The sequence below is a fragment of the Pseudorca crassidens genome, chromosome 4 (assembly GCF_039906515.1).
Source record: "Pseudorca crassidens isolate mPseCra1 chromosome 4, mPseCra1.hap1, whole genome shotgun sequence".
NCBI lineage: Eukaryota > Metazoa > Chordata > Mammalia > Artiodactyla > Delphinidae > Pseudorca > Pseudorca crassidens.
In genome coordinates, this window is record NC_090299.1 from 1,495,547 (window position 1) to 1,522,078 (window position 26,532).

Sequence of the window (26,532 nt, forward strand, 5' to 3'; positions counted from 1 at the left end):
CCAGGCCCTCCTCGCCAAGTCCGCTCTGTGCTTCACGGCACGTCAGGCTCCCCACCACGACACCTCCACAGTCCTGGGCAGTGGAAGCCGCTTCTGGCCCGGCCCAGGGTCGTCTGCCCGGCCTGCTCCCCACCCCTCCCGCACGCGGCACACGACTTGTCCAGCTCCCTGCGGTCCAGGGACGCCTCTCTGTCCCAGAGGCTGGCCCATCCTGCAGCGCTGCCACCGCCCCACGGACCGGCCGTAGGAGGTGCTCACCCGCAGTGAGTTCTCCCCAGGGCCTGTGCCTCTGTGTCCCCTGCACGCTCCCCAGGCCAGTCCACTGACATCCACACCTACGACCGGCTCCCTGCCTAGCTGCACCCCAGCTGCCCCCCGGGCGCCCGTGCCCACCCGCCCCACGCTCCCTCACCTGGCGGGAGGGAAGGTGGTCTGTGTCTGGGAGTCCAGGTGCGGCTGAGCAGCGTGGACCAAGCCCAGGACAGCTGGGCTCTGATCTTGGCTCTGAGAGGCTCCGCAGGGCTCAGTACATGACCGAGTACTTCCCGTCAAGCGTGCTTGACGACCGACCCCACGTGCTGCCATGACGCCTTTGAGGCCACAGACCCCAGAGGCCTAACCCAGCGCTCCCCTGCTCTCAGCAGCCGTGCTCCCCCCCATCGCAAGGCCAGCTGCCGCCCACCTGCCCCTCACCCAACAGGCTCCACCTCCCTGCCAGCCCATGAATCCTCCAAACACGCCCACCACATCCTCCGGCGGGGATCGGGGCACCTCGCCTCTCGTCCCTTCAAAGCAGCTCCCACAGCCCCTGATGGGGCCCCTGTGCCTGAGCGTGGGGGCCTTTTCCCAGGGCTGGGAGTGCACGTGGCTGTCATGCTCACCCGTCCTGCACCATCTAGGCTGGCTGAGCGGGAGGCACTCGGAACACCTGGTTCCTTGTCTGCTGGGACAAGGACCGGACCACCTGGCAGCTGCTCTGGGGCTGAGCAGCCCCCTTCGGGGTACGAGTACCACCTACCACCACCCAGAGGGGCCTGGCACCACGGACCCGACGATCCTGCCAGGTTTCTGAGAAACGACGGTCCCAGGCAGGGGGACACTCACCACACGATGGCCAACCTGGGGATGGTGAACATGAGGGCTGGCTCGTAGTCGTCAATCATGTCCTGGGTCAGGTACCCGAAGTCCAGGGCCCTGGCAGGGGAGGGAGACAGTGAGCAGGGGCGACCCACGGCCAGACGGGGGAGGGCAAGGCAGCCGCGCAACCCTCACCCACGTCGGCGCTTGGCGGCCAGCTGCTGGGCGAGTTCCGCTCTGCAAGGTCCGGTGCAGGGGGCTGACGCTTGGCCTGCCCCATCTTCCCACCTCCCGACCCCACCGCTGACGGAGGAAGCAGGGGTGAGTGAGAGGTGCTCGCCGAGGGGAGCTAGTGAGGACAGCTATGCTGTCAGGCACCCAAAGCGAGAGGATAAACGAGGAGTAGAAACACTGCTCTGAACCATTTCACACTGCCAAGAAACCCGAATTGCTCTCCTGGATTTCTTCTCTCTTGCAGGTATACGAAACGCTTTCTCTACGTGCGTGAGCAAGCGCTGCTGGCATCGTCGTGCTCTCAATAAAGGGTATTTGTGTCACCTTATTCTTGAGTGACTTGAAATATCTCTCAGCGTATAACAGTGAATAATTCGTCTTTAAAATTAACAAACTGACGATGTGATATTAGACAGCTTCAAAACTTACCTACTACTAAAGCGCAAGTCACATATAAGGAACATTCTGGATTAAATCTTAGTCCCAAAGTCTATTCAGAAAATCTGACTTCAAACCTGACCCCACACGACCCATATAAGCCATGATGAGAACAGTGATGATTCACCTCCAAAACCCAGCTCAGCACAGGTTCCATCCTGGCCTGTAGGGAAGAAGAGTGGACGAAAGGAAAGCAGGAGGGGGGGAGTGCGGGCCACCGGGTGACTCCCGGAACCAAGATGAGGAGAGGAAGAGGTGAGGACATGGGGAGGTGGGGAGCTGAGGAGAAGAGGAATGGAGGTGAGGAGGTATACAGGTGATGAGGTGAGGAGGAGGGAGGAGAAAGGAGGGGAGAAGGTGAGGAAGTGATGAGGTGAGGGAGGTGAGGGAGGTGAGAAGAGGAAGGTGAGGGAGGTGAGGGAGGTGAGGGAGGTGAGGAGGCAAGGGAGGTGAGGGAGGTAAGGAGGCGAGGGAGGTGAGGGAGGTGAGGGAGGTGAGGAGGTGAAGCAGAGGAAGGAGATAGGAGGGGAGAAGGTGAGGAAGTGATGAGGTGAGGGAGGTGAGGGAGGGGAGGGAGAGGAGGAGGTGAGGGAGGTGACGAGTTGAGGAGGTGAGGGAGGTGAGGGAGGTGAAGGAGGTGAGGGAGGAGAGGAGGTGAGGGAGGTGAGGAGGTGTGGGAGGTGAGGGAGGTGAGGAGGAGAGGGAGGTGAGGAGGTGAGGGAGGTGAGGGAGGTGAGAAGGTGAGGTGAGGGAGGTGAGGAGGTGAGGGAGCTGAGGAGGTGAGGTGAGGAGGTGAGGGAGGTGAGGAGGTGAGGGAGGTGAGACAGGTGAGGAGGTGAGGGAGGTGAGGAGGTGAGACAGGTGAGGAGGTGAGGGAGGTGAGGAGGTGAGGGAGGTGAGGGAGGTGAGGAGGTGAGGATGTGAGGGAGGTGAGGAGGTGAGGGAGGTGACGGAGATGAAGTGAGGGAGGGGAGCGAGGTGAAGGAGGTGAGGGATGTGAGGAGTTGAGGAGGTGAGAGAGGTGAGGAGGTGAGGGAGGTGAGCGAGGTGAAGGAGGTGAGGGAGGTGAGGAGTTGAGGTGAGAGAGGTGAGGAGGTGAGGGAGGTGAGGGAGGTGAGGGAGGTGAGGAGGTGAGGGAGGTGAGGGAGGTGAGGAGTTGAGGAGGTGAGGGAGGTGAGGGAGGTGAGGAGGTGAGGGAGGTAAGGAGGTGAGGAGGTGAGGTGAGGGAGGTGAGGTGAGGGAGGTGAGGGAGGTGAGGGAGGTGGGGAGGTGAGGAAGGTGGGGAGGTGGGGAGGTGAGGAGGTGAGGGAGGTGAGGGAGGTGAGGAGTTGAGGAGGTGAGGGAGGTGAGGGAGGTGAGGAGGTGAGGGAGGTAAGGAGGTGAGGAGGTGAGGTGAGGGAGGTGAGGTGAGGGAGGTGAGGGAGGTGAGGGAGGTGGGGAGGTGAGGAAGGTGGGGAGGTGGGGAGGTGAGGAGGTGAGGAGGTGAGGGAGGTGAGGAGGTGAGGGAGGTGAGGGGGGTGCGGAGGTGAGGGAGGTGAGGAGGTGACGAGGTGAGGGAGGTGAGGAGCCGAGGAGGTGAGGGAGGTGAGGGATGTGAGGGAAGTGAGGAGGTGAGGTAGGTGAGGGAGCTGAGGAGGTGAGGGAGGTCAGGAGGTGAGCATGGAGCCCTTCTCAACCTCGTCAGCTCTTCCTGCAGGGTCTGGGCCCAGAGAAAGGGGACACTGGGGCTGAGGAACAGTCGTGTGAGTGGAGCCCCCGTGGCATATGCACATGGTGCCCCTGTCCCGGTGCAGCCCTCACCCAGGCCCGGGGCAGCAGGAGCCCCGCCATTCCCGGGTGGCCTCACCTCTCCACCGTCTCACAGAACAGCACGATGACCTCCTGCTGCACGTAGTACTCCCGCGGGGACTTCACGGGCACCATGGCCGACACGTAGCTGCAAACAGAGAGAAGGGAGTGAGGGCCATCTGGTACCTCCCGGAACCAAGGTTGTCTTAAGTGACAACCAAATGAGGTCCCTCCAACTGGAGCCCAGCTGCATCTCAGCAGCTTCATAAACACACCCCCCCCAGCATCACCGTTTATATTTTGAGCCAAAGCTCCTCCCTGGGTCAGGCCTCAAGTAGCACCTCCTTGGATCCCACAGCCCTGCCCACCCCGGAACCGCCACTGCCCACTGCCCCGACGGTCCCCAGCCTCGAGGTAGTGAATGACCCTGTGCAGGGCGGGCGGACAACCCCTGGGCCCCCACGCAGGGCAGGGCCAGGGGGTCCACCCACTCCCCAGGTGAGAACATTTTTCTGTCACTATTTTTTCTTGTTATGAAAGCTCAGTTGGAAAGATGTGGAGCAGACAGAGCCGGCCGAAGCTATTAAGCTCATTTGTAGCGCCCACTCCCTAGAGAACCGGCTGGAATGCCTGACTTCCTTCTGGGGCCCACACGGCACAGGACAGACAGTTTTCATTAACCGGGCCACCGTGGACGGGCTCTGGGGTCCTGCTTCTCATCTACCTCCAGCGTCTCCGTGTCTGTGGACACCGCGCAGGCCCCTCCCCGCAGTCCCGGGTCCTCCACAGCCTGTCCTGTGAGGGCCCCAGGGACCACGCCATGTCCTTTGCCGCGGGCGGGCGGGAACGCCCCAGGGAGCTAGTGGGGGTGCGAAGGGCAGACCCGCTGAGCTGGAGAGGCGCCCCCCTCACCCCACGGAGCTGGGGGCCCCAGCAGGCCCCCGAGCGACCTCCACTTCCTCCTGGCTCCTGCCGCGTCCCACGTCTGGGCACAGAGATGTGCTGGGGGCGGGGCGTTGTGCTGACCGTGACCTTCACCCGCAGGACCACCAGCGGCAGAGGTGCTGGGCGGGACCCGGTGTCCCTTGCGTCCCTGGGTCGCCTCTGCCCGCCTCCACCCCTCCCCGTACGCCGTGCCCCCGACCCCCGCGACGGCCCGGAACCAGCCCGCGCCTCCCTCCGCGGAGTTTTCCTGCTGCAGACGCAGAGCCAGCGGAGCTGCCCACCCCCAGCCCTCCCCACGGGGCAAAGGGTTAGGGTTCCTCGGTCACCTCAGCTCGAACTCGGCGAACAGCACGTCGAAGTGCCTCAGCGCCTCCCGCATCTTCTCCGTGTAGGTGTTGAGGTCTCGCAGCGCCTGGTCGCGGAGGGCGCCGCGCACGTCCTCCAGGCTGCGGGTCAGCTCCTTGGCCAGCGGCCGCATGGCCATGCTCTCCAGCTCGCGGTTCATGATGATGGAGCCAGCGGCCAGGCACTGCGGGCGGCAGAGGGCGTCAGGGAGGCCCCACCCGCGTGTCCTCGGCGCCCGGAGCGTGCGGGCTTCCGGAACCCACGACACCAGGCGCGGAGCAAGGCCCCCCCCCCACACAGCGCCCGAGAAGACTGTACAGCCAGAAGTGGGACCGGATGGCAGAGCAACGGCGGGGCTGGGGCGCCTCATCCCGGAGATGCCTCCCGGGCCTCCCTTCCGGGAGCCCCTCCCTCATATTCCTGCCCCCCTCCCCCTTCCGCTCTGGGGCGCCTGCTCCCTCCTGGTTTCTCTTAGATGCAGTGCCATCACGGCGGTGAGAACAAGTGCCCTCGGGTTTGGGGGCTCCATGCAGGGGCCTCCGGGCCATGTGACTCCTGTCCCCTCCCCACCCGGTCCACAGACGCCAGGTTCCGGCCCTACTCCAGGTCCACCGCACCGGGACTGACTGCGGCTCCCCAGGAAATCCAGGTGTTCTAGGAAGCAGACGCCTCGTGTCCATAAAGGCTCCCTGCATCACCTCATGGCTTGCACAGCTGCCCCTGACCCTGGGACCCGCTTTGCAGAGCTGAGCACTGAGGCTGGGGGGAGAGACGGCCTACCCAGGGCCCCAGCAGGGACGCCCAACCAGGTGCGGCTCAGAGGAGCCGGGTGGAGTGGGCTGAAAGGGGGGCGCCGGTGGGCACGAGGGCCCGGCAGCGTGGGGGAGGGGGGCATTCCAGGAGTCCTGCAGAGCTGAGGCGGGGAGGACGGGGCAGCGCACACCCCTAGGGTCCCGAGAGCAAGGCCAAGGGGTCGTCTGGGTGTCCCATGGGTCACCACTGGCTGGGGTGAGGCTGGTCCTGCCTCCCCGGGCGGACACCTCCCTCCCGTGCCTCAGGCTCCTCCTCGGGAGGTGAAGACCAAGATCGGAGGGGCTCTGTGAGTGGCAGCTGGAGTGTGGGCCAGGGCATAGTCGCCCCGCCCCGCAAGAAGAAACAGTCCTGCGGGTGCAGGACGGGCAGTGCTGTTCCGAATACCAGCATTATTGTAATAAGAACCGCTTTTAGGCCCTACGTGTCTGGGGGCCTGAGAACCTCATAGAAATCACATGTGAGGCCTCGTGTCTATATTTGCTTGTGTATAGTTTCCAGGGAGCATGTTCTCGCCTCCCCGCCACCCTACAGGCTCAGCACCATCTGTAACCCTTGGAGGAGGAGACGCCAGGCCCTGCAGCACCGTGACCCCGGACCCCGGCAGCCACCCACTACCTCGGCGCCAAACCAGAGCTGGCCGGCCAGGTTGTCGTGCCGGATCTCCTCGGGGAACTTGACACAGAAATCCCGTGGGGCGCGGTCCTGGGGGATGCACACATCCATGATCTGGTTAATGATGTTTAACACGTTGTCCTGAAACAGAAACAGGACGTGCGCTAAGACGCAGCTCCAGCTGGTGGCTGACAGGACTGCTTGGAAAGTCGGAGAAGCAAGCCCAGTGCAGGTTAGGGTGACGAGGTGATGTGGTAGCACACGTGGGCCTGCTCTGCAACTGCTACAAGGAGCTCAAACTTTCCAGAAGTATCCAGAGTGAAGAACACACCCTTCCCCACGTCCAGGTGTCTAGAGCACCCGCCACGAGGGCTGAGGGCGCGTCCCACGTCAGTCACCAAGTTCATGGTGCATCGCCCTTTGTGACGGCTGTACCTTTCCCTGCGGAGCCGCGCACCTGGGCTCCCTGCAGCCTCAGCCACGATGACCGCCCCGAGCATCTCTCTGAACTCCTGTACGCAAATTTCTTAGGAGAGAGCTGGAGGAATGGAATTGCTAGGTGGACAGACACACAAAAAGTGGATTTTCACCGCCCACTTGCTGTGCTGCTTTGATTAACATATAAGCCTGTGTCACCCTGGGCATGATCGCGACACAGGCAAGACCTGCTGTCGGGACAGACATCACTAGGAGACCACGTGTAAGACTGGTCTTCTCAAACCTGTTTTTACTGCATCTTAAATTACATCCCATTCTTTTCTCAAAACTGTCCTGTTCTTTAAACGTCTACCATCCATTCAGTAGAATTGTAAGAATGTTGAAAGTTTAGTTTGTTTCTTTAATTTGTTAAAGGTAAGATTAATACCCATTCATCCCAGAGAAACTGGAAACATGGGAAAGTGGAGGGGCAGGGAATGTCCTTGGGACAGTGACTGCAGGTGGCACGCTTCCTTCCGGTTCTTGTCCCCGTGGGCTGCTTCCCATCCGCAGCACGGTTGGGATCATCTGTGGACGTTATTTTGTACTCTGCTGCTGTCATTTACTGTTGGGACGTGTTATTATCACTTTCCACAAATCCAGCTTGTGACGGGGAGCCACGTAAGATTCCAGCACACGGACCATCCTTTGAACTCCCTGCTTCCTCTTCTGCTGGACACTTATGTCATTTCTAATTTACCGTGAGTAAGGCAATCACCACGGCGGTGCCTGACACTGAATTTTGGGTTAGTCCCTCAGAATCCACTCATCCCTAGAAGCACCATTACAAAGTCAGAGTGTGAAGTGCATTTATAGGCCCTAATTACATTCCACCAAGCTGCTTTCCAAAAAAAGACAGCACACCCTCACCCTCAGCAGTTTCGTATCTCAACAGTCCTCCTCTCCACCCTCTGAGGCTTGAGTCTCATTTTTCTTAGGCAGTAGATGTGAGCGGGAAGCATGACTTTCTAATGCAAACAACTGATGCACTAAACTCTGAAGGAAATTCTGCACCATAAGGAAATCGCACAAAACATAAAAATAAATCCAACCAACATCAAGTGGTCCTACTGTCAGCTCTGTTTAAAAGGTTTTCTGGGTGGGCAGGTCTCTTTCTCACGATTCAACAAAGTAATGAACAAATAGTGGCAAAAATAACAGCAAGGGCTCAGAAAACGTCAGCTGGTATTGAGAGCCAGGAATCTTAGCCCAGCAAGGCGGCAGGGCTTACCCAAAGTTGTGTGGCCTTTTAGTGGCAGTGATCCCACCCTGCCCAGCCCCAGGATGGCAGCTGCCTGAGGGTGAGGGCTTTTTCCCTGCACTGATGGGTCCCCAGTGATAGAGCAGTGCTGAACACACAGTGTCCCTCAACGACGTTTACTGGGGCGTCTGATTCCACCCAAGGTGGGGCAACATGCATGAAATTTACCTCTTCAAACAACAATAATGGAAGCAAATGAGACAGGGGTTGTCCAGACACTGGACGTCAGGCAATAAGTGATCCCAGAGAGAAGAGAAACAAATGAGGTGGGAGCTATGACTGCCCAGTTCACTGCCTGGAGGGAATTTTCAGGTCGTGGCACAGACAGAAGGTACCCACGTGGGACCCAGCAAACTCCCTAGTTGAAGAGACAGAGCTGAGAGCCCGGGGAGACCAAGGCAGCCAGAATCCAGAGGGCAGAGTAGCAGACATAATTGAGCTGCCCAGGGAGACAGCCTCTGGGGAGGCCCCTGAGTATTCATTCAGCTGGGCACAGGGCCGAAGAGTAGAGAAGTTCACGGTTCACAGGGCATTGGGTAGATACTGAAAGTGTCTCGCCTCAGTAGCGGACTATTCTTAGCCCCAGACTAAACACAGCTCTGATCCTGCCTAACACCTTAAAGAAACAGGATGCAAAAGGATCAAACCATTTCTAAGTAACCAAACTGTATCACAGAACAAAGCTCAAAAAAGTTTACGGAAAAAAATATTCAGCTCTCAGCAAGGTAAAATTCCCAAGGTTGGGCATCCAATTAAAAAATTACCAGGCTTGGGCTTCCCTGGTGGCACGTGGTTAAGAATCCGCCTGCCAATGCAGGGGACACGGGTTCGAGCCCTGGTCCGGGAAGATCCCATATGCCACACAGCAACTAAGCCCGTGCGCCACAACTACTGAGCCTGCGCTCTAGAGCCCGCAAGCCACAATGACTGAAGCCTGTGCACTGCAACTACTGAAGCCCGCGCTCCTAGAGCCCGTGCTCCGCAACAAAGAGAAGCCACCATGACGAGAAGCCTGCGCACCGCAATGAAGAGTAGCCCCTGCTCGCTGCAACTAGAGACAGCCCGTGTGCAGCAACAAAGACCCAACGCAGCCAAAAATAAATAAATAATTTTTAAAAAATTATCTAAAAAATTACCAGGCTTGCAAAGAATTAGGAAAATATGACACACGATGAAAAGAAAAAGCAACCCATCGAAACCAACCCAGACCTGACAGAGGCGATAGAACAGGGGATGAAGGCAGCTGTCATAACTGACTTGTGTGTGTTCAGAAAGTTACGTGGAATCAATGAAGAAACAAAAAGGTCTCAAACATCCAGAGACAAAACTTACAGTATCTGAGGTGAAAACAAAAATACACCGGATGGGATTAACCTCAGATTAGACAGGTCAGAAAAAAAGAACAATAAACTTGGAGACACAGCAATTGAAACTTCCCAAATTTATCAGAGAGAAAATACCAATAATAATAATAGAAGAGACCATCAATGAGTTCTAGGACAACCTCAATATGTCAAAATATGTACAATTCAAGACCCAAGAGGAGGAGAACTGAAACAAAAAAATATGTGAAGGAATAGTGACTAATTTTTTCCCCAAATTTAATGACAACTATAAACTCACAGATCCAAGAAGTTCAATGAACCCTAAGCACAGGAAACACAAAGAAAGCGATACAAAGTCACAGCATAATCAAATTGATGAAAACTAATAAAAAGAGAAAATCTCACAAGTAGCAAGAGAAAAAATAGTACATACAAGGAACAAAGGTAAGATGACATTAGCGTTCTCACTGGAAACAATGCAAGTGAGAAGAGTGGAAGAACATCTTTCAAGTATTGAGGGGAAAATGACAACTTAGGATTCTAAACCCAGCAAAAATAGCTTTCCAAATTGATGGCAAGATAAGAATTCATGACCAGCAGACTCGCACTACAAAAAATGCTAAAGGAAGTCTTTCGTGCAACAGGGAAAAGACACCAGATGGAAACTGAGATCTTCACGAAGGAACAGAGAGACCAGAAAGGGCGACCGCACGGGAAAAATGCAAGAGCCTTTATTATTGTTGAATTTTCTTTGCAAAACATTTGACTGTTTAAACAAAAACACTGACAATATAGTGTGAGTCTAAACACATGTAAGACGAACACGTATGACATAAAGACATAAGACGACTTTCAAAGAGTTCGAGACCACCTCACACATACAGTAGGAACCTTACAGGGGCTGATCCCATCTGTCCCTCCGGATCAGCTGCTGTTACTGCTGCTGTTGCTGTGGGTGATGGGGTGGACAGTAATAAAAATAGTTAATAAAATCTAAATGTAATTTACCATATCAACAAACTAAGAGGAAAGGAAAACACACGATAACCTCAACAGACACAGAGCATTTGAAAAAAATCCAACATCCATCCATTCCTGATAAAACTCTCAGCAAGCTATGAATAGATGGCAACTTCCTCACCCTGAAAAAGAGCATCTATGAAAACCCTACGATAGCTAACATCACACTGAAGGGTGAAAAACTCAATGCTTTTCCCAAAATTGATCTATAGATTAAATGTGACCCCAATCAAAAACTCAGACTTTTTTGTAGACATCTACAAGCTGTTTTTAAGTTTTATATGGAAATGCAAAGAACCTAGAACAGCCACAACAACTTTGAAACAGAAGAACAAAGTTGGAGATCTGACGCCCTCTGATTTTACAACTTACTTTAAACCTACCATAATTATGACAGTGTGATACTGGCCTTAGGACAGATCAGCGGAACAGACTAGAGGACCCAGAGATAGACCCACACAGATATGGACAAATGACTTTCAACAAAGGTGCAAGAACAATTTAGTACAAAAAGGACAGTCTTTTCAGTGAGAAAGGATGGTCTTTCAACAAATGATGCTGGAACAATTGAAAATTCATTTGCAAAAAAAAAATATGAATGTTGGTTGAAAGCTCACACCATATACTCAAGTTAGGTCAACATGGATGAGAGACCTAAATATAAAACCTCACAACTACTGAAGCCCATGTGCCTAGAGCCCATGCTCCGCGACAAGAGAAGCCACCACAGTGAGAAGCCCGCGCACCACGAGGAAGAGTAGCCACTGCTTGCCGCAACTAGAGAAAGCCCGCGCGCAGCAACAGACCCAATGCAGCCAAATAAATAAATAAATAAAAAACCTTTCTTTCTTTCTGAAAGAAAATGAGAAAATTTGATGACCTTGGGTTAGACCACGATTTCTTAGATATGACACCGAAAGGATGATCTATATAAGGAAAAAATAGGTAAATTGGGCTGCATCAAAATTTGAAACTTAGGCTCTTCGCAAAACTGCTAGGAGAATGACAAGCTACTCCACAGACTGGGAGAAAATGTTCGCAAGTCATCGTCTATAAGGGATTTAGTGTCCTCTTGTGGTCGTCCCTCTGTGCCTGTCTGTGTCCTAACTGCCTCTTCTTGTAAGGACATCACTCAGATTGGATCAGGGCCCACCCCAGTGACCTCATTTTACCTTAATCAGCTCTTTAAGGGCTCCACCTCCAAATGCAGCCACACCTGAGGCGCTATGAGTTAGGGCTTCAACACATGAATTGGGGGCGGGGCGGGGGACACACTTCAGTGCGTAACAACAATCCAGAATTCATTTCATCCTACTGCGCCATCAGCATGATTTCTTAAATCCTCTATGATTTTCTGAAGCAAGAAGGAAAACGAAAACCCGTGCAAACGTCATCAGAAACCACCTGCACACTCATGTGTGCCCTAGCCCACAATTCTCCTGAAGGAAGTTCAGTTTACGCAAAGGCGCATTACTTAGATTCCTTCTAACTGGGATGAGAGTCAGCCCAGCGAGGCTGAACCGCAATGCACCTGCCTCACCCTCCACAGTGCCACACGGGAGAAGCTGCGGTTCACTGGGCCTCTGCTGCGTGCCTGGTCAGGCTGGAGACTTAGCTAGAAGACTCCATTTCGGGTCAGAAGGTTCAAAACACCACACCCAACCAGCCTGTCCAGCTGACCCCAGACAGAAGGTATGACCTGAGCGGCACTGAGACCAACGTGAGGACCCGCAGGGGCCCCCGGGAAGCAGAGCCGGGCCAGGCTGGCGTTGCCAGGCGTGCTCTACACAGATGCCCCCTGCTCAGCTGAGGGTCCACCTGGTCTGATGGGACCTGGGAGGCCTGAGGTGCCCCCGACAGGGGGCTGAGCCACTACCCAGGGCCGAGAAATTCATGACCTCTGGGTACTTGGCAGGGGCATCCACATCCTCTAGAACTGACTCACAGGTGCTGGGAACTTCAGGGGATGGGGGACCAGCTAAATCTGGAGTTGGGTGACCTCCCCAGGGCAACCGTGCTCTAAAATCAAGGCCAGCAAGTGACCCGGCAGAGTGGGCTGCAGCCAGCCGCATCCGTCAGACCTGCATGTTATCTCGGTTCTCGTGCTGGGATCACACACATCACCCCATGCTCTCGGCCTTTGTCGAAGCCCCTCCCTGACCACAACGGCCTGCCAAATGCCCACCTCCCCTGCGCCTGCCTGTGACATCATCCTATGTCACATAGGATGTCACCTCCTATGACATCATCCACCCTCTGCCCAGGGGCACCTCTGCAAGTGAGCACTGTTGAATGAAGGAATGAAGGAATGAATGAACAAATGAACTGGCAGCATCATGAAGGTCAATGAAAATTAGAAATGGCAAAAGGCCTGTTTCGGGGAGTTCCCCGGTGGCCTAGTGGTTAGGATTCTGGGCTTTCACTGCCATGACCCTGATTCAATCCCTGGTCGGGGAACTGAGATCCCACAAGCCGATCAGCACAGCCAAAAAAAAAAAAAAAAAAAGTACCTGTTTCGAGAGATGTTAGAAATAAAAGTGACTTTCCAACCTAAATAGCTGAGCTTTGTAGAAATTCACTGTAGTGCGAGCCCCTGACAAGACAAGGAGCCCCAGTAACCGGCCAGTGAAACAAATGGGACAGTGACAAGCCTTTATAAAGTCACGGTACACACAGGGAGGCTCACTTTGGCGCCTCTTCTAAGTCCGTCTTCCTGGGGCGGGCAGCTGAGTACAGAGCCAGCACCCAGGATGCCTCAGCCATAACTTTCAGCCACGCGTTTGTGGGGAGAGGAGTCCTCCCAGCGGGCCTGGCTGCCGCCCTCTGCGAGGCCCGCGTGCGGGGCTGGCCCTGGGCTGGCGTCCGGGAGCTGGGGTGTCGGGATGGGGGGCTCCCTGGGCCTCCCCTGCTGTGTCTGTGCTGACACCCTTCCCCCCTCCCCGGGGCTGGAGTTCGGTGTGTGCCCGGCAGAGGGGCCTGCAGAGCCTGCGGGCCCCCAATGAGAGCCCCGGTTCTGAGTCTCTGACGAGCTTCCCTGGGGACAGCGTGTCGCTGGGGGTGGAACGCGGCCCGCGTGACTCCACGGGACAGGGTTCTGGAAGCTCGCCCCCAGGCCCTCTCCCTTCGGTGGTTCTGCTTCACAGCCCTTCGCTGCGATGGATCAGAGCCCTGAGTATACGTGAGCCCTGCGTGTCCTGCTGCTGGAAGCCCAGCGTGGCTTTGGGGACCCCGACACGGGTCTTCAGAGAGCAGTGAGAAGTGAAAGATGCTCGTGTCGCTATGTGAGCGTGAACTACTTTGGCTGATTTTTATGCTTCGTTTCTCGACCTTTTTAAAGCGGCCTGACACGCATCCACCCCCAGGGCCGTCCCCCCCTCTGATTTTCCCTAACGAGGCTCTGCAAGGCACAAGCCGAGTTTCACCCCACTCGGTCACTCTGTGTAACATGCAGTTACAATAGCCAGTGAGCGGGCATAAGCGGCCTTGGGAGTAAACACAGCCCCCTGCAGGGAGCCCCACCCTGTGGTGGGGGGAGGGGCAGAGAGAGGCCTCCTCGCTGCCAGCGGTGGGCGAGCTGAGGGCACAGGAAGGACATCCTCCGGTGGGGAAGCAGGGCATCGACAAACCAGCCAGTCGGGAGACCCTCCTGTCCCCTTGGTCCCTGGACCCTCCTGAGAGATGGGAATGGGATGGGGTGTACTCTTCCCGCCCCCTCAAGGATGCTGTAAGAACCCTTGATGCTTGAAAGACACGATGGGACATTTGCTTCCCCAGACCCACCCCTGTGATCTAGGACGCACAGCCCTCACCTCCCCGGTGGAGACTCAGACTGGTGGGCTGAATACACGGAGAAGGTTCTGGAACTTGGTGAACGACCCAGACGGTCACTTGACAAAACTTGCTTCATCCACGTGCTCTTGTGCTGGTGAAGCCTCCCGGGTTCAGGGAACCGAGAGGAATTCCCAGCATGGTGTCCAGGACCAGCTGAACCCTACAGCAGGAGGTCGCCACCCTGCCAGCTCTGCGGCGGCCCCGCGGGCCGTCGTCCCCTTCCCCGTGCCGGCTCCTCGTCCTCCCACGTTCCTCTCCGAGGGTGTCCCGCGAACCCGCCCCTTCCAACCTGCTCTTGTCCCCGGGATGTCCCCCCCCCGCCCCACTCCGGTCCGGTTTCCCTCCCTGAGACGGCTCCCCTGGCCCGCCCTCCTTCCCCTCCGTCCCGCCGCTCACCTGGCAGGAGCGGAACTGGCTGACGAGCAGCGTGCAGCGCTGGGGGTCCTTCCGCCCGTCCAGACTGTCCAGCTCGGCCGCCACCTGGCTCAGCTCCTCGTCCGCGTGGTAGAACTGCGCCAGCAGCTGCGGGTCCGACCGCTGCGGGGAGAGAGGGGGTGAGCGCCGCCCGGGGGGGCGTGGCCTTGTCCCCACCGTGGGCGGGGCCCGTCACCCCGCCGGCTCCCCTGAGGCCCCGGAGGCGGGGAGAAGCACCCCAGACGAGGGCTGGGGAGGGCCGGGGCGCGGGACGGTGGAATCAGCGCTCAGAAAGGAGTTTTAGTCCTAAACTAAACTGAAGTGATGAAGGCGGCCGCTGAAGGAAGGGCGCGGCCCGCTCCCCAGCCTCCTCCCAGCGCTCAGCCCAGTTTCCACGACCCAGGAGGTGCGGGGCTTTGTGGGGGGAAACGCTTCTCTCAGAGGCTCACCTCCCACGAAAGGCACGGGGCATTCTTCTGATTCTGGGTCTTCAGGCGTAACCCCACCCTTGGAGCGAAGGCCCAGCTCCGTGCGCCTCCGCCCGTCCTGCCGGCCACGTGACCGCCCAGGTCTGTCCCCAGCTCCAGCCCCGCCGGCCACGTGCTGTCCTGTCCACACGCTCACGCCCACCCCAGGCCTCGGCGCTGTGCTCCCTCCAGCCGAGGTGCCAAGGGCTGTCCCCTTGGATCTGAGTCTCCAGGATTAGGACAAGCACACGGGAAGGGTTGCAAAGCCCTCAAACATGTTTTTATAAAAGGTGCGCTCCAGGATGGGACAGAGAAAGACAGAAGAGAAGGAAAGACACCCAATCAACCCTCGGTTCCCTCCTTCTTCTACCTAAGAATCAGCACATGGCTGTCTTTACACCCTACATTTTGTTGAACATAAGGTAACTTATTTTTGTAATTTCTCTCAGCTCTCTGCTCGATGGAACCCGTATTCCGCCCCCTCCCCCTACGTGGCCCGTCCCAGGGTGGTTCTTTCCTCCACTCAGGGGACTTGGTCATTCATCAGTGCCTGACTCTGGGTCACTCGGGATGCTGGCCCAAACCCCTGGTGTGGTGAGTAAGCCCCTCAGGTAGGCTGAGCCGACCTCAGGCAGGGGAGAGGGGGGCTTCAGTGATTGGCCCAGGAGGCGGACATGTGACCCAGGCAGGGCCAATGGGAGACCTCCCTGGGACTTTTCCACAGGAGAGTGGCGGGGATTCACCGATCCTTGCACACACCCAGCAAGGGCACCTGCGCACCCACTGCCAAGGATGCAGGGCTGGGGACATGGCCAGGAATGGGGCAGGTCCAGACCCTGGCCCCCGCCATGGGCTCAGCTGACTCACGCCCAGGAGGGCCACCAGTGACCCCTCTGTGATGAGACAGGAACCAGGTTGGGGTCAGGGGCTGGCAGTATATTTTTGCCCCTTTCCTGTTGTGCTGACCGGAAGGAAAGACGGAAGGAGAGGGTCTGGGAGGTGGGGAGCCAGCTGACTCTGAATGGTGCCCTCACCCACTGTCCCTGCCACCCTAAGTCAAGCTCCCCCGACCCCGACCCACATCCCTCCATTAAGGCCCATTTGGACCCACTTCCCACCCTGGAGCCTCCTCTTAGTTTCAGAAGCTAGGAGGAGGGAGAGACACCCTTGCCCTCTGACCCCCCAACCAGGGTTCAATCTCGTGTCTTCAGGGCCTGGCAGACACCTACATGGGGGAGAAGACAAAAGGGAGCAGTGGGGCTTGTGGAGAACTGGAAAGGGCCTGCCTGCCCGGGGAGAGGCCAGGGAAGAAGACAACAGCACCCAGTCCTGGAGGACCCCAGCCAACCCCCACAAGCCTTGCGTGGGCTAAACGTCTCCGTGACCACGAACAGCCTCCCGCTCTCCCTGCGAAGGGCACGGGGTGGGCGTGGTGGAATCTGCCACCTTGGAATCGATGCACAGAGACAAACCCTTTGGGCTCACCTTGCTTTGTTTTCAGTAAATCAAAGACCTTAACAGCACACCTACGAATGTGTCGACCATTAGCAAAAAGAGAGCTGAGCACACACACACACAGCAGAAGCTAGAGAATAAAAAAAATTTTTTAACCTAACAATTATCTTTATTTTGTTGAGACACAAAAGATCTGTGTGATTTTTTAATTTTTTTTTGATTTTTAAATTTTAAGTGATATTCCGAGACAGCTTTCCAGCCCCCTCAGGACTGGCATTTCCAAAGAAGAATCCAAAGTTCCCTGTGTCTCCCGGGGATGCCAAGGAGCAGCAGGAGAATCTTAACCGAGTGCGGCCGCCATCCTCACCCGGACACCCCAGACGCTAGGGAGACAGAACCTCCGGGCAGAAGTCCAGGAAATGAATGAACACAACTTACAAAACTCAATCTGTGCTGATTAACAGAATCCAAAAGAAAATTTTGGTGCTACATTTCCATTTCTAAGTATGCAGAGAATGAAGCAAACACAGCAGTCTCCAGCCGGCTCATCACTCAGGACTAAATCGGTCCAGCAGGGCAGGGTCACCCTCAGGCCAACTCGAAGGCCTGCCGACTGGAGGAAGGTAAAGATTCGGAACAGGAACTCTCTCTCTTTGGTTTGAATCAGGAAGCCTCGTTCAACAACATTTAAAATCAAATTATAAATTAGACTTTTATTTATTTATTTTATATTTATTTATTTATTTGGCAGCACCAGGTCTTAGCTGCGGCATGCAGGATCTTCGTGGCGATGTGCGGGCTCTTAGTCGCGGCATGTGGGATCCAGTTCCCTGACCAGGGATCAAACCCGGGCCCCCTGCACTGGGAGCGCAGAGTCTTAACCACTGGACCACCAGGGAAGCCCCTAAATTAGACTTTTAAATGTGCCTAAGTAAAATGTCCACAGCAAAGAAAATCAATTGATATAAATACGAAGAAGTACTCACCCAGTTTTGAAATAAAAACTATAAGAGAATAAAATACAGCCCAGTAGGAATGTCTTTTTTGGCACACGATGTCAATATTCTCTCACAATAAATTCATAGCAATGACAGATTCCAGTGTTACAAGACAAAAATAAAATTAATGAAGGTAGCATTTAGCTTAGGAGGTTAGAAGAGTAGTGAACAAGCAGCCCCAAAGAAGCCTCAAACACCCCAAAACACAGCAGTACTGAATCAGTCCAAAGTGCAAAAGCTGACTAACTCAGAACTAATTTTGTTAAGCTGATGAAATTATCCATTCATTCAAACACCTGTTCTGCGATGCAGGATGGGGATGCGGGATGCAGCTGTGAATGCAGATGTGGGATACAGGATGCAGGTGGGTGTGAGCTCAGGCCCCGCCCTCAGGAGCCCGTCTGAGCCAGGCGTGTGACAATGCTGGAGGGACCCAGCCTTTGTGAGGCTGGCCAGCTGGGCTGCGGCAGAATGTGGCATGAACCACGAGTGTCCCTAGCCCGGTGCGGAGCACTGCTTGTGCCTCAGCGGGTACACCCAGACCCCTCTGTGAGGTGGCCCAGTGATGAAGAAGACTAATGGCCAAGGTCACATCAGTGGACACGGCAGGGCTGGCAGCCAGCCCAGGTCTCACTCTAAGGATACTCAGGAGCCCACGTGGGAGAGAGGAGGAGGTGAGAGTGACCAGGGCAGGAGCTCTCTCACGCCTCTCGCTTCCCAAATAGGAAGTAAACACTGCAGCGGAAGAACCTTAGAAGGATGCCTTGTCACTGCAGGGCAGCAGCACAGTCACAGCCAAGCTCCAGGACGGGAACAAGAAGAGAAGGCAGATGGTGGGACAGGTGGGCGGGACAGATGGCAGGACAGGCAGCACGGCCAGGTCAGAAAGGACCAGCCCCCTCACACCCGCCTCGCAAGCTCAGCAATGGAGTGCAGCCCCGGTTGCGCAGAGTCCCGGCCCCCTGCCCCGCCAGCAGCCCCCCAGCAGCTGTCCCAGGACACGACCCAGGCTCCAAACGCTGGTTCCCGAGACGCACTACCCCACAGGACCCCCACCACCCTGACACTCAGCAGAAGAGAGCCCTGCGGATCTCGCTGGACCCCCAGGTGGGCCTTTCAGCTGGACAGAGCGCAGGGAGCTCAGGCGTGAGGGCTGGGGGCCTAAGAGCCCAGCCCAGGCCCTGGGCCTCGCTTGGACCAGTTTTCCCGTGAAGCCTCGGACTCCCCACTCCACACCCAAATCCAAGAGCATCGCAGAGAAACCAGCGAAAAGCCTCAGGTCACACACACTCCGAACCTGGCTGCTCCCCGTGCTGTGCATCCGACCACCCGCTGATCCTCAGGCCCTGGGCGCGGGAGAAGCTGACCAGGCCACACTGGACTGCCAAGGAAACCCACTGACCACTGGTCACCAGGGCTGGGACCCCTCGCTTCCTCCAAACACTCACCCAGACCCTCCTGCGACTCTCCACCACGCTTCTGTCCCCTCTGAGTTCTGCAGTGCCCGGCTGGCCATGACCCATATCCCCAAGGTCGGCCTTGTCCACAGGAGTGCGTCGGTACACCAGCGCTGACCCGGCGGCACCGCCAGCCACCATCAGCGGATCTGGCGCCCCAGATAGGCACACACTCCTGTAGTCACATGGTGGCAGCCCTGCCATCTGGCCCGTGGATGGCGGGTGGCTGGTGACTCCCGCCCCACCCCCACTCAGCTGCCCCCTCCCCCCTCCAGGCTTCTCCACCAGGGCTCCCACTGGGTGCCCCTCCGGCCCCTGCTCTCTCTCAGGACTCGGGTACCTGCCCTCCCTGTGGCCTTCAGGCCTAGGTACGGGACCGACCAGAGGCACATCACCATGCCCGTGGTTCGCTCAGGCTGCCCAGCACCCCCCCATCAGGGAGCCCCTGGGGCAGCCAGCTGCTTCCTACCGAGCCTAGAGGGGGGCCCATCCCTGGTGGTTGTAGGAATGGGTGGGCAGGGTTTGGGTGCAGTTGAATCACAAAGATAACCACCCAGTGCTGAATGTGTGTCATCTAACTCCCCGAATCCAACAATTTACAGAAGGAAAAACTCAGGCTCAGAGAGCGAGATCCACAAATCCACCCAGTATCCCACACCCAGTAAGCAGTCTCACCTGTCACTTGGCCCCCCGACAGAGGAAGGCCTCTTCCTGTGACTCAGTTTCCCTACTGGCTCCTGCTGGGTGATGGGGACAAGAGAGCACAGAGCCATCATCCCGGCTGGCACCATGTGGCCCGGAGGGTGAGCCAGCAGGTCCCACCAGGCCTCAGGCTCTGTGGCTCAGGGTCCAGGCTCGCGGGCCCACAGGGGGTCAGCTTGCACAGACACCACGTGTCGAGTCTGTATGCCCAGGGAGCATCCCTCCCCCCGGGAGGCTGGCCCTGTCCTGGGCTGCAGACCACATCACTGCCGAACCCCGGGACCCACCCACCCTGGGCAGGTGCCAGCAGACAGTCAGCTGGCCCCACACGTGCCTACAGCCTGACCTGGCACCACAGGTGGCCTGTCCTTAGCTGTGCGGAGGCCAGCCAGGCCACTGTGAACCCTGCTGCCTCAAGGGCGCAGCCCTTTGCCGCAGAACACTGCCAAGTGCTTGCCCAGGAAAGGCTGATGGCTTTACGTTCGAGTTGCATCAATAACTATTTTACCCCTGTGGTAATAATAACAAAACAAGCCATTTAGGTTAGAGGAATCAAGGGCCCTCCAGAGCATGGGAGCAGAGTCTGAGGCTCAGGGGGCAAGAGGAACCAGGTGGGCACCGAATGTAGAGGATGCGTGCTGGACACGGGTCCAGGGTGGGCTCCAGGTTCAAGTCCCGCTCAGTACCTTACCGGCCTCAGTTTATCACCTGCAAAGTGGGCTTAAAGCACACGGGGTACCTCGCACGGCGCCCGGGGGATCTGCACCTGGTGCGGTCATCGCGGCGGTGGAGTCAACTGACCGTGATAAGTGAGAAATGAGACGCTAAGGAACCACGTCATTCCTGCGAGCATCGCTGCCACCCCCAGCGCCCTGTCCCGGAACTCGGCTGAACACGCCCCGACGTCCTGCTGGCAGAGCCCCACGGGGGCCTCAACCCCAGGAGGAGGCGTGACCCACAGCGAGGGTGCGAGCAACCCCTCCACCCGGAGTCCCAGGTCGGGGACAGGCGCAGCCACCGCGCATGCCCGCTGCCCACGGGCCCCTGGGTCCTTCGAGTCAGGCAGAAGGGGGCGCCCAGAGAAGGGCGGGGAGGTGGGCAAGGGCGCAAGGGCCGGGGTGCAGAGAACCGGAAAGGGGTAGAGGGCAGGGCACGCGGAGGGGCCCTGGGGCGCAGGTGTCCAGGTGAGCCCGGAAGAGCGAGCGTGCGGAGGGGAAGGAGGAAGAGACTGGGGCCTCAAACGCGGGGCCCCCCACATCTCACAAGGCAGGACCAAGTCGCGACGGCCAGGAGGGCGCAGCGAGGCTGGGCCTCGGGGCCGCTGCCCCTGAAGGCGGGGAGGTCGCAGTGTTAGGCCGAGGACCAGCAGCCCCAGAAACGCAGGCGAGCACGAGGGTAAGGACGCCGGCGCCTCTGCAGGGCTCGCCAGGGAGCGCTGAACCACCCACTGCCCGTGTGTGCACCTGCGGGGTGTGTGTGTGTGTGTGTGTGTGTGTGTGTGTGTGTGTGTGCGCGCGCGCGCGCCCACGCTTACGCGCCGGCGCGGACTTGGGGGTCTGGGCCGCTCAACCGCCCGCCTGCAGAAGTGGACCTGGCCCCTCGGCCTGCCAGCCCTGGCCCACAGTCCAGCACCCAGAGCAGGCCCAGCCCTAGTCTCCAACCCTTCAGAGCCCCGAACCCTGGCCCCGACCTGAGGCCACGTGGCCAGCGCCAGGCCTGGCTGGTGGGAAGCACTTCTCCAGACTCAGGCTCAAAAATGGCGCAGCGCTGGCTATGGGCTTGGTTCCCAGTGGGCCAGGGGAGGCCCTCCCCAAGCCCTCCAGCTCGGGGCCTGGGCTGGAGTCTGGGCTAGGGGGCTTGGAGAGGCACCTCCACTCCAGAAAACCTCCACTGAGCCAGCTGTGGAATGAATTCTGGGAGGAAAAGTGGACACACATGGTCCAGACACAGAATGGAATGCTCCCCCCTACTCCACAGGAGGGCTGCCTGTGAGAGGGCAAGTCCCTCTCTGGTGGGAGGGGCACCTCCTCCTTAGCACAGCAAGGCAAGGACAAACACCACACCAGTCGAGTGGTACTCAGGAAGCCCAGGTGAGTGGAGGTAACCCAACCTCACAGTGAGCTCAGACACTGCCCGAGGCCACTCCCCCAACACAGCCTGGGGCTGAACGTGGACACCCAAAAACAAGGCGCCACACCCCAGAGAAATCTGGGGGGCGGGGGAGACGCAAAATGTAATTACGCCTAGGGCCCAGTTACCGCAGCAAAAATAGTCCCGAAATCTTATCCACGCCTAAGAGATTCACCTAAACTCTGAGACAGAGTTTTATTTTATTCTAGTTAATTAATTTTATTCATGTCTGGCTGCGTTGGGTCTTCGTTGCTGCCCGCGGGCTCTCTCTAGTTGCAGCGAGCGGGGGCTACTCTTCGTGGCGGTGCGCAGGCTTCTCATTGCAGTGGCTTCTCCTGTTGCGGAGCACGGGCTCTAGGCGCATGGGCTTCAGTAGTTGTGGCTCGTGGGCTCAGTAGTTGTGCGTCGGCTCTAGAGCGCAGGCTCAGTAGTTGTGGCGCACGGGCTTAGTTGCTCCGTGGCATGTGGGATCTTCCCGGACCAGGGCTGGAACCCGTGTCCCCTGCATTGGCAGGCGGATTCTTAACCACTGCGCCACCAGGGAAGCCCTGAGACAGTTTTAAACCTCACTAAATTTTTGTTTCAAATACTTTTATCTCTATAACCAGTGTTGTCCAAAATGATGTTTTATAAGAACCTTGTTATGCAGAGCTGACCGTGGATTGCCCTGAGGCAAGCCCAGGCTTCTGCAGCTTCCCAGATGGTCTGCTAAATTAGTACCCTGAAAGCTTTAGATTCTGGGACCAGTTTAGACATCCAATAAGTCAGTTCCCTGCACCTGCTGTCTCACCGAGCGGTGCTCCTCCCAGCTGACTTGGTCTCATTTGTAGTGAAATCCACAGCCAGCTCCGAGGGGGCAGCTTCCTCACTGCCGGCCACTCTGGAGAGCAGCCCAGCAACGGCTCAGGAGAAAACCCTCTGACTGCAGAGGGTCCCTGCCCGTGGGGCACAGCGAGGGGCCCCTTTATAATTCTGCTGCAGTCTCATCTGGAGACGGACCCCCACCCTGGGAGGAAGTTCTCTGGAATATCAAGCCCCCAGCCCTGGGAGGAGGCTGGACTGGCCCTGTGAGGATGAGGTATCCCCTATCGGGCTGGACACCCCCCTTCCAGGGGAGCACCTGGGCTCGGGGCCCTGCAACATCCCAGGTGACCACACTTGCCTTGGCCACAGTATTTGCAGACACGATGCCTGGAGGTAACTGAGCATCTAGCGAAGGGTTTTCAGAAGGAGAGTGGATTCTCAGATAAAACTCTCAATCAAGTGCTGTGTAATGACACGCCAAGAACACTGATTGCAAGAAATTCAACCGCAGCAGCTGCAGTGGGTCAGAAAGAAGCTCTTCCGTAACTGCAGAGGAAAAGAGCCCAGGGTGGCAACAGACCTCGAGGGGGAGTGTCACCGCAGCACCAAATGGAACAAATGGTATCTGACAGTTGGGCTTTCACACTGCAGGAGATCTTGTCTTTGAATTTCAATAGGCTTAAGATTCTTTAAAAAGCATGTTATTTTTAAGACTATTACATAGTAAACCTGTTAGGATGCCAATCAATTCTGTTCACATTCTGCTAACAGCCACAGGACGCTGTCCCAGGGGCCCTGGGCCTTTGGGGTGCCACTGGCCATGCCCCGTTGCGGGGACAAGTCCTGGGCTTGGCCCGGCCTGGCGGACAGCAGCCCAGGAAACAGCCCAGGGGAGGTCGCAATCCTCTCAGCTTCTAGGACGGATGGAAGTCCGCTCGTGGGAAGTGGAAATTTAAATTGCTTATTGTGAATTATTCCTCTCCTTCAAAAAGGATTTGAGTGACTTAATCAGAACGCATGTGAACTGAACTTATTTGTTTAATCAGAGGAGCAATCAAAAGACCCAAACAGGGGTCCCGGGTTCCGGGCCACGTTGATCACTGCAGGTGGTCACCCTGATCTCTGCTTTGCCGACCCAGCCTGGGGCCCATGAGGGTCCCCCCCACTCCTGGGCACATCACCCCACCGGGCTGGGATGAAGTGGACTGGCAGAGGCCACTCCCGGGTCCTAGGGACACGCTGGTTGGGGAGGAACATGGAATCCCAAGGGATGTCCTGCTGGGAGGACCTAAGAGATCGGACGTCACTGGAAGCCACCATGAGGGAGGCCCCTGGTGAGCAGGAGCGGGTGACGCACAGTTCCAGACCCCTGAGGGACCCAAGGACTTAGAAACCCAGAGTGGTTGCTGCCACCTCGGGCCCAGACCCTCTGACAGCAGCTCACCCGGGGCCACCTGGGTGGTGCTGACCTGTGGACAGGTGGCTCCAACGGGTTGGGATGAGCCCAGCCACCCTGTCTCCAAAGAGTGTAATCCTGGCTTCTAGAAACAGTTTTCTTGAGATGTGACTTACATCCCGTAAGATCCTCCCGGTTAAAGTACGCAGTGCAGAGGGTTTAGTATATTCACAGAGTCTGCACCGTCACCGGGATCTAACTTTAGAACCTTTCCATTGCCCCCAAAAGAAGCCTCACACCCATTTCCGGTCATCCCTCCCCCAGCTCCTCATCTACCGTCTCTATGGGTTTGCCTATTTCAAGTAAATGGAATCATACAAGATGTGACCTTTCATGTCTGGCTTCTCTCACATAGCGTGTTTTCAAGGTTAATCCATGCAGTAGCATGTGTCGGTACTTCATTCCTTTTTATAGCTGAATAATACTCCACCATGTGGATGGACTGCATTTTGTTGATCTGTTCATCAGGTGGTGGGCATTTGTTTCTACCTTGGTTATTGTGAATAATGCTGCTATGAACAGGTTTTTGTGTGGCTATGTTTCCTCTTGGGCGTAAACCCAGAAGTGGAATTCCTGGTCACGTGGTAACTGCGTTAAAATTTTCGAGGAACTGATTGTGTTCCAAAGCGGCTGCACCACTTAACAATCATATAACAGCAAAGCTGCCATATACAAAATTAATATACAGAAGCCTGTTGCATTTCTGTACACTAACAAGGAGCTATCAGAAAGAGAAACTAAGGAAACAATCCCATTCACAATCACATCAAAAAGAATAAAATAACTTGGAATAAATTTAACTAAGAAGGTAAAAGACCTGTACTCAGAAATCTATAAGACGCTGATGAAAGAAACTGAAGATGACACAAACAGATGGAAAGATATCCCGTGTTCATACACTGAAAGAATTAATACTGTTAAAGTGACCATACTACCCAAGGCAATCTACAGATTCAATGCAATCGCTGTCAAAATACCAATGGTATTTTTCACAGAACTAGAACAAATAATTCGAAAATTTGTATGTGAACACAAAAGACCCTGAAGAACCAAAACAATCTTCAGGAAGAAGAACAAAGCTGGAGGTATCACACTCCCTGATTTCAAACTATACTGCAAAGTTACAGTAATCAAAAAAGTATGATATTGGCACAAAAACAGGCACACAGCTCAATGGAACATAATAGAGAACCCAGAAATGAACCTACACTTATATGGGCAATAAATCTACGACAAGGGAGGCAAGAATATACAGTGGGGGAAAGACAGCCTCTTCAATAAATGGTGTTGGGAAAAACTGGATAGCTACGTGCAAAAGAGTCAAACTGGACTACTCTCTCATACCATCTACAGAAATAAATTCAAAATGGATTAAAGACTTAAATGTAAGACCTGAAACCATAAAACTTCTAAAAGAAAACCTAGGCAGTATGCTCTTTGGCATTGGTCATAGTAATATTTTTTTGGATTTGTCTCCTCAGGCAAGGGGAAGAAAAGTAAATATAAACAAATGGGACTACATTAAACTAAAACGTGTCTGTACAGTGAAGGAAATTATTAACAAAATGAAAAGGCTACTTACTGAACGAGGGAAGGTGTTTGCAAGCGATATATCTGATAAGGGGTTAATATCCAAAGTGTACAAAGGACTCATACGACTCAACATCAAAAAACAAACAACTCAGAAAATGGGCAGAGGATCTGAATAGACATTTTTCCAAAGAAGACATGCAGATGGCCAACAGGCACATGAAAATATGTTCAACATCGCTAGTCATCAGGGAAATGCAAATCAAAACCTCAATGAGATATCACCTCACACCTGTCAGAATGGCCATCATCAAAAAGAACACAGATAACAAGAGTTGGCGAGGGTGTGGAGAAAAGGGAACCTTTGTGCCCTGTTGGTGGGAATGTAAATTGGTGCAGCCACTGTGGAGAACAGTATGGAGGTTCCTCAAAAACTTAAGAATAAAACTACCATATGATGCAGCAATCCCACCTCTAGGTATTTATCTGAAGAATATGCAAACACTAATCTAAAAAGATATCTGCACCTCCGTGTTCATTGCATCATTATTGACAACAGCCAAGACATGGAACCAACCTAAGAGCCCATCCACAGATGAATGATAAAGAAGATGTGGTACATATACACAATGGAATATTACTCAGCCAGAAAAAAGAATGAAATGTTGCCTTTCGAGACAACATGGATGGGCCTAGAGGGTATAATGCTTTGTGAAGTAAGTCAGACAGAGAAAGACAAATACTGTATGATTTCACTTATATGTGGGATCTAAAAAACAGAACAAATGAACTAACATAACAAAACAGAAACAGAGTTATAGATACAGAAAACAAACAGGTGGTTTCCAGAGGGGAGGGGGATGAGGGGAGGATAGAAATAGGTGAGGGAGATTAAGAGGGACAAACTTTCAGCTGCAAAATAAATGAGCCACGGGTATGAAATGTACAGTGTG

General features: G+C 55.6%; 1 protein-coding gene across 18 annotated transcripts in view; it reads right to left on the reverse strand.

Moving 5' to 3' along the window:
* Window positions 1–26,532, reverse strand: part of ZFYVE28 (zinc finger FYVE-type containing 28) — a 111,402-nt gene that overhangs the window by 46,256 nt on the left and 38,614 nt on the right. For 13 of the 18 annotated variants that reach the window (XR_010942808.1, XR_010942807.1, XR_010942805.1 and 10 more), the window contains exons 1-6: window positions 18,949–19,109; window positions 14,563–14,703; window positions 6,256–6,393; window positions 4,809–5,011; window positions 3,596–3,685; window positions 1,105–1,194 (exon numbers count right to left, since the gene is read on the reverse strand). Coding sequence is in view for 4 of the 18 variants with exons in the window: in XM_067734874.1 (XP_067590975.1) it covers window positions 1,105–1,194; window positions 3,596–3,685; window positions 4,809–5,011; window positions 6,256–6,393; window positions 14,563–14,703; window positions 18,949–19,098 (812 nt within the window). In the remaining 14 variants the exon portion in view is untranslated. Of the gene's footprint in view, window positions 1–1,104; window positions 1,195–3,595; window positions 3,686–4,808; window positions 5,012–6,255; window positions 6,394–14,562; window positions 14,704–15,029; window positions 15,051–18,948; window positions 19,110–26,532 lie in introns of those variants that run through there. The other 5 variants (XR_010942795.1, XM_067734874.1, XM_067734875.1 and 2 more) reach the window with 3 other exon arrangements.